This window comes from Mycetomoellerius zeteki, unplaced genomic scaffold (genome assembly GCF_001594055.1).
Source record: "Mycetomoellerius zeteki isolate Tzet28-1 unplaced genomic scaffold, Tzet1.0 scaffold458, whole genome shotgun sequence".
In the NCBI taxonomy this organism is placed as follows: domain Eukaryota; kingdom Metazoa; phylum Arthropoda; class Insecta; order Hymenoptera; family Formicidae; genus Mycetomoellerius; species Mycetomoellerius zeteki.
Window position 1 is genome coordinate 385,379 of NW_017257455.1, and position 8,133 is coordinate 393,511.

At 30.8% G+C, this 8,133-nt stretch overlaps 2 protein-coding genes across 2 annotated transcripts; both read left to right on the forward strand.

Moving 5' to 3' along the window:
- Window positions 1–884: 884 nt before the first annotated feature.
- LOC108726944 (longitudinals lacking protein, isoforms F/I/K/T) lies at window positions 885–1,232 on the forward strand. Its single transcript, XM_018454785.1, has one exon. It carries the CDS (start codon window positions 885–887, stop codon window positions 1,230–1,232), a length of 348 nt encoding a protein of 115 aa, XP_018310287.1.
- A 1,929-nt stretch (window positions 1,233–3,161) lies between these two features.
- Window positions 3,162–7,419, forward strand: LOC108726945 (longitudinals lacking protein, isoforms A/B/D/L). Its single transcript, XM_018454787.1, has 2 exons — window positions 3,162–3,300; window positions 7,019–7,419. Exons 1-2 carry the CDS (start codon window positions 3,162–3,164, stop codon window positions 7,417–7,419), a joined length of 540 nt encoding a protein of 179 aa, XP_018310289.1.
- The last annotated feature ends 714 nt before the right edge of the window (window positions 7,420–8,133 follow it).

Below are 8,133 nucleotides of genomic sequence, written 5' to 3' on the forward strand. Positions count from 1 at the left end.
TATTATTTATATTATATTTATAAAAATATTTATATATAAATATTTATATAAATTTCGTCCAAATCTTTGATAGTCACTGCAATACAAATTAATAAGAATTATTAGAATTTAATTTATTACACATAGATTATATATCTCATATTAAATATTACCAACAAGTAAAATCTTTTCTTTCAAACAGCGATTATAAGTTTCTTATTGTTAGTCGCACAACGTAAGATGAAAATATGTAAGTTATATATACGAATGTAAGTTACACATACAAATGTATTGTATTCTACTTATACTTCTATGCACAATTAGTTAAGTTTTTTTTACAAAAATATTAAAAAATCACAGTCATAGATACATGAAAAGAAACGATCGTAGAATTTAGTTTCTTTTGGAATAATTGCGACAATAATTGTGTAATAAATAAATGATGATTATTTAAATGTCGAAAATGGTGATGTCGCTTTTTCTGTGTGCTCCGATCTCAAGCGTGAAATAATGATTATAGAAATTCGATTACGAAGTGAAATATTATCAATTCAATAAATCAAAAGTACAATTTATATAACTTCCATCCTAAAAATATTCTTCTTTATGCACGCGTAGAGAATTAATATAGAAATTTGTTTGAGAATTTCGAATCCCATATTACAGAATAAATTGCTGACGCGTCTCGTGGAATCGCTCCTATCAGTTCTTCGAGCTTTATGATATTGTTGCATGCCGTTCATTCGTACTTAGCCTCGATCTCAAACCGAATAGCTGTAACGCAACGCGAGTCTCTCGTCGTAATTTTCGACCCTGTTTTACGCAATTCGGATGTCACCTAATCACCGACGCTCTGCTTTCTTATCGCAGGAGCGGATCAACCGGAGGAGTACGATGCCCTGTGGATGTTGGAACGAAAGGCGCGCAGCATTGGTCAGGAAAGTCAGGATTCCCTTCCGTTCTCAAGCAAGACGTACTCGTCGTCAAAAGTACACGATACCTTAGGAGGTGGTGACGATTATCCGGTTCAGATGTATAGCGGAGACTCCTATATGCCGATGATACAGACTTTACAGACCCACTATGTTTGTACCGATTGCGGCAAGAAATATAAATGGTTAGACAGTCTGAAGAGGCATCAAAGGGTGGACTGTGGCAACAAGGAGAAAAAGTTCTCTTGTCATGCGTGCGATCGAAAGTTCAAGTATCGATATGAACTACGAAATCATATTACCGCACATCACTGCGGGTGACTTTTTCTCGTGGAAAGTTTTCCTTTTCGAAAGTTCGCGGACTAAAAAAACGTGATCTGATTTAAAGACCGACAGGAGTCACGATGAAGATCTCTGTTGGAGATGAATTTCTCTTATTACGCTAAAATAGTGAGAAAATCCTAATATAATTGTGATATTCGTAATTGGAGAATGTCTGTATGTTGCTAAAAAGCGATTTACTTATTTAGAAAAAAAGCACAAAATAAAAATTCGTTCTGATGTCCTACTCGATCTACACTATCCAAGCAAAACAAATCATTTTGATGTTATCGTGACTTGTTGTTCTGTGGGTATAGTGTAGCTAAAATGCAAATAATTTTATTCATTATAATATTTTTAATGTTCAAATTGCAAAATTTGGCTCTTTAAGAAGCTTCACAGTTTTATAAAACATAAGCCAAAAAAAGTCTCATGGCGAAATATTATTGAATTTCATATTGAAATTTATATCAATTCACCCATTTTCAGTATTATTTCATTAAGATTTCATTATAATTCGTTAATATAATTTAATACAAAATATTGTTAATACAAAATATTTAGCTTCGCGTTAGTGCAAAAATACAATGCATTTGTACATAGTTTTATACGTATTCACCAGAATACATGCGAAAACCATGTACAATTATAAATTTGATATATCTGCAGATAATTTGAGCTTCAGTTATATAGGCCTGGTTATACAGGGTGTCCCATTTTAAATAATGCATTAAGATTTCTCAAAAACTATGGTAGATACGGAAAAATATTTCAAACAAAAGTTGTATGGTTCGGAGAGGGACATAAGAAGGTACTATTCATTTGACCTTTGGTAGCGTCGCCAAGGCTAGGTCAAGGTCACGTCGATTTTTTCAAATGGAACCCCCTATTTTTCATTACATTTTCTTGTAGCTTACCTCGAGAGCTTTTCAAAACACTATAATAAAATATTTTTTTATTAAGTATTTTTTATTAAGTATTTTTCGAGTTATAAGGATCGAAAGTTATAGTACAGCCAGCATTAGTATTAAGCAAGTTGTCCGGCCGACGACTAATCTTTTGAATGTTGTCTTGGATAACATTTGTCAGGAGCAAGGCCATTGGAGGTTGTACCTCTTATTTTCATTTTTACGTAAAAATGAATTTTTAGTGCAAAAATGAAAATAAGGCGACGCCACCCAAGGTCAAATCAGTTGTACCTTCTTATGTCCTCCTCCGAACCATACAACTTTTGTTTGAAACATTTTTCCGTATCTATCATAGTTTTCGAGAATTCTTAATGCATTATTTAAAATGGGACACTGTATAATGAATTGTATTAATGTTGTTCAGGCAACCAGTTATACCACTATAATAAAATATTTTTTCATTAAGTATTTTTCGAGTTATAAGGCTCGAAAGTTACAGTACAGCCGGCATTAGCATTACGCAAATTGTCCGACCGACAGCTAAAACGTCTTGAATGTTGTTCAGAATCATGTTCTGGATAATATTTGTCAAGATCAAGGCCATTGGAGGTCGCACCTCTTATTTTTATTTTTACGTAAAAATGAATGTTTAGTACAAAAATGAAAATGAGAGGTGCAACCTCCAATGGCCTTGATCTTGACAAATGTTATCCAGGACATGATCCTGAACAACATTCAAGAGGTTTTAGCTGTCGGTCGGACAATTTGCGTAATGCTAATGCCGGCTGTACTGTAACTTTCGAGCCTTATAACTCGAAAAATACTTAATGAAAAAATATTTTATAATAGTGGTATAACTGGTTGTCTGAACAACATAATTAACTTCGTCAAAATTAATTCCATTCCAATTCTCAACAGATTCTGCAATAATTTTCCCTTTCGAAACTCCACTGATAAACTTATTTCCGAATGGCTTTACCTAACAAAAAAAATTATTAATGACCATCCGAATCTACTCATTATGAATGCTGACAAAGGAAATGTTACTGTTGTTCTTGACAAGGATATCTATGTGTTGAAAATGGAGGAGATTCTTTCGGATGTAGACACTTACCAAAAAATTGAAAAAGATCCGACGAATAAATTAACTCAAAATTCGGGTATTACTCACAAGATGGAGGTGCGAGGGTTTCATTGAAGAATCAAAATATCGAAGATTGCATACAACGGATGGCAATATACCTAAAACTTATAGACTAACAAAAATTCATAAAGCTGGTAACCCACTGAGAGTAATCATTTCATCTATTAACAGCCCATTATATCATCTCTCACTCGATTTACACAACATTATTAAGAACAGCATACTACTAGCTCCCAGTTTCATAAAGAATAGCTTCCATTTAGTCGACAAATTAAATGACATATGTATTGAAGCCAACTATGTTTTAGCTTCTTTTGATATGGTGCCTCTTTTTATGAATATTCCTATTGATTTAGCATTAGATAGCGTTATTAAGAGATGGGACCATATCTCCACGAAGACAAACATTTCTAAAGATGAATTCATTATTGCTGTTAGAGTCTTGTCTTAAATTTTTTTTTTCTTTCAATCATACATTTGATCAACAAGTTTTTGATACTCCAATAGATTTCCCGTTGTCTCCCATAATTGCTGATATTATAATGCAAGATTTTGAAGAAGTGGCAATCTCAAAATTATAAATAAAACAAATTGTTTTATTTTAGATATGTTGATGACATCATTCTTGCACTTCCATCAGATACTATCAACGATACACTAAACATTTTTAATTCTCTACACACAAGATTACAGTTTACTATGGAAGTTGGTTTTAACGATAGATTGAGTTTTCTTGACACAACAATAATCATTGACAATCAGAGAATTATATTTGATACATATCATAAAGCAACATTTTCTGGCAGGTTCCTCAATTTCCATTCAAATCATCCTCTCTGTCACAAAAGAGGCACAATCATTAGTTATGTAGACAAAATATTCCATTTGTTACCTCGGTTTCAACAAAAAAATCTAACGAATGCAATCCATATTTTTCTCAAAAATACACAATAAGCAGACTACTCATAATTTTCATATCAAAGAAAAATTTTTTTCCACCTTATGTAAAGTCGATCTCTAAAAGCTTTTTATCTATTTCTAACATGTTCCACTGCAAATTGGCTTTTTTCATTACCAATACTTTAAAAAGTTTTATAAAGAAGAATTGGAATTGCTCTCTAATCAAAATGTGGTATATAAGATCTCATATGATGATTGTGAGGTCAGCTACGTTGGTCAGACTAAAAGAAAATTGAGTACTAGATTACGCGAACACATTTCGGACATCAAGAAAAAAACAGGTTTTCCATCTGTTATATCTGACCATCGAATCAATTTTAATCACAATTTCAGATGGAATGATGTGAGAATTTTAGATAACGAATCTTCTTACAACAAGAGATTGGTGCCTGAAATGATTCACATTAAAAGACAACGACATGGTTAAACAAACAAAATGAGATAAAATCATTGCCTGAATCTTACCTACAAAAAAATCACACAATCTCCCTCTCTCCTTTATAATTAGCTTCTATCCTTACATCCCCTCCTACCCCCCGTTCCTCTACATTCCCTCTCGCCCTCCATAGTTTCACTTCCCACTATTTTCCAATATTACTTTACCTTCCTCCTTCGAATGTCAATTTCAAATTTATATATCGTCTTTAAACGCTGACAAGAAGTAACATCGGTTTTTCACTCTTGTCGCATTGTCTCCAATTTCTGATTGAGAATTGGATAACATATTGTAGACTACAATAAAATGTATTGAGGATTTTGCGGTTTAATTTGTTTCTATATTTTTATCAAACGTACATTTTTACGACGATTTGTGTACAACGGCTTTAAAGTGCACTGAGTGCGCACCAGCTCTGCCAGTAAAAAACGCTAATAGAAAGCACGACTAAATTTTATATATGAGAACCGACATCCAGCGGCACTCGTAGGAAGATCAATTCAACACTTTTCGTCAATGTTAACTGATTTCATTACTTTTCAGCAAATTTCATTACAATCTTTCAACTATTAATTCCAACATTTTAAATAATTATTCTGTTTCCATTTTTCGGGGTAACTTTCATTAATAAATCTGTAAAAATATTGTATATTTTGTTCTCATTTAATTATTTTTCAGATATTTTCATTCATTTTTCTATGAATTTATAATATTTCAGCATATTTCAGTATACAATAAATTGTAAAAGTATTATATGTTTTACATTACTTTTCATTTTTTTGCATTTTCAATAATTGTTGTTAGGATTCATGGTACTCGATATAATTCAGTGTTCAATATCTTTGAATAAATTAGCATGTATCTATATTAAATATATGTGAATTATTTTTCGTTACTCTTCATTAATTTTCATTGTATATATAATTATCATTAAAATTTATAGTATTTCAATATTAAAAGTATTATTTATGCTGAAATATTTTCAATAATATTTCGATGATTTTCATTTCTCATTTCAAAGATTTCATTATTGATTTCAACAATTTCAACTGTTTTTTTCCATTAGAGATAAGCCAAAACAAGTTTCTCATGGCAAAATATTTCTTCTATAAGACAATACATGATACAGTACAGATATGTATCTGTACTGTAAATGATGAGTTTTGTCGTCATTCCTGTCGGCCCTTAAGCTTTGTGACTGCATCTCGAAGCGACGCTCAAAATATTTGTGATCGAAATTTATCAGCAATACATCGATAGAGATAGGTTTTTTTTTTAATGACATTCGCTCCGAGAAGATTTCTTATTTATAAGTTAGATAATAATAAATATTATAAATTATTTATTTATTAATGTTATAAGAACAAATGATCTTTCATCTTTCTATATGTTGCAAAAATAGAATATCAAGTACGTGTATAATCATAAATTATTTCTATATTGAATTTGTTACATTTTATAATATTGTATCTTAATCATTATTAAAATTTAAAATTTGTTATATATAAAAGATATAAGATTTAATTTAATTTCCGAAAATTCTTTGCGAAGCAATGAATTGTTTTGTGTTTTTATGTCATTCAATATATGTAAAAAAATAAATTATTATATATTAAAAATTGAACTGAATAATTAACAAAAAATAAAGACATAGAAAAATATACTGCCATATTACTTTTAAAAGAAATATTCTTCTGCTTTTTATAATAGCGTTGTTTTTTAGCGACAACCGAAATTTTATTATATTTTCCAAATTTTATATTGTGATAATTTAACTTATTTATTATTTTAATTAGAGTCATTATATCGTCACAATATCATGTATATGTATATATATAATGTTCATTAACTTTATTTATATTGATCTCATTATAAACATTCTATAAATAGAACTAAATGAGTTAATTATATTTTTTTAGTTACATGTCCTTATTATAGACTCGACCAAATGCAATAAAACTATAGTTTCCATTAGCATTTTTAGTGCGAATAATGCAACAGACTAAAAATATTTTTAACAAACAAAATGTAATTTTGCCTACATATATTAAATATATCGAAAGCACGTTTCAAGGAAATGAGAACAAGTTTTCTCCCTCCTCTTATGAAAAAGAGATCCTGTAATCCTATAAAAAACCCAATCAAGGATGCCTTGTTTACAGTTGCTTTTATGGTGAATGGCTACGTGTAACTCAACTCATGCTGTGTATGTCCGTGTCTTTGTCGTAATCCCGTAATAAATAATTCCTTCTAGACTAAAGTGTGATCGCCAATCCCTATGGCAAAAGGACGTAATAATTCTGACAAAGTTTTACTGATTCTCTTGTGTGTTTTCTAGAACGCAAGCACTCACCAGGTGACGCCATCGAATGGTACTATCAGTATCAAACAATGTATCTACGTCTGATGGCGGAAAACCAGTTGACGAAAGAGACAACAACGAGAACAACAGCAATTGAAAATCAAACAAGTGTTTGTCCCGATAATATCGCCACTAAGAAAATTCAAAATGGCCAACCATTGACAGAAGTCAGCAGCAACCAGGTAACCGCGAGTAATCGCGATTCCTATTACTATTGTCAACGTTGCGGTAATGCCTACACGAGACCGCACTCGTTAAACAGACATATGAAATTTGAGTGCGGTGTGGAGCCACAATTCGAATGTCCTATTTGCCACAAGAAGTCCAAACACAAGCATAATTTGCTGTTACATATGAGAACTCATCAAAAATCTTAGACCATTTGGTGCCATTGAAAGTTACGCGAGGAAAATGCGCTCTGAAAGTTTTAATAATCTTTGAAAATCTCACACATTTCGTAGTTTAAATTGAATTTAGCGCGCATTTCGTAATTTCAATTGAATTTAAAATGTGCAAGTTACATTAAAAAGTTGAAGTTTTTGAAACTTTCAAATTCTACTTCTTTTTTTGTATTGAATAATTCACAAAAGTATTTGTGAATACTATGTCTCAAATGAACATTTTCTAGACTTAAAGTTAACTCTAATTTTGTTAATTTCTTTGGATTTTTAGAAAAAGAAGTACTGTAGCGCTCTGCTCATTTCTGTTAGATGCGAATATCATTTTGTGATTAATCGTAGACAATAAATATTCAGAAAATCCAAATAATAAATATAAACAAATGTAGAGTTAACTAATAATTCACAAATATAACTGATATTTTTAGCTAATTTGTATCGATACAAAGAAAACGGCACAATTAAGCATTGTTCGTAGATCTTCATTAATTGAATTATTTATTCATTAATTGAGGAAAAAATTATATGATCTAAATATAATATTAAAAATATTTTATCATACACAAGCAGCTTTGAACTAAGAATATGTTTAATATGTATGTATATAGCAAAATTGTTTAAAGTGATATCATACGAACGAGCGAACAATTGATGGAACAACTTTGGTATGTAATTATGAAGTCTCCCAAAGAA

What these genes read in the sequence shown, in the direction of transcription:
- LOC108726944 (XM_018454785.1), top strand. Translation starts at nt 885, where the DNA reads ATGTTGGAACGAAAGGCGCGCAGCATTGGTCAGGAAAGTCAGGATTCC.
- LOC108726945 (XM_018454787.1), top strand. Translation starts at nt 3,162, where the DNA reads ATGAATGCTGACAAAGGAAATGTTACTGTTGTTCTTGACAAGGATATC. An exon ending in TAAATTAACTCAAAATTCGG is followed by an intron (nt 3,301 to 7,018) that starts GTATTACTCACA and finishes TGTGTTTTCTAG; the next exon opens with AACGCAAGCACTCACCAGGT.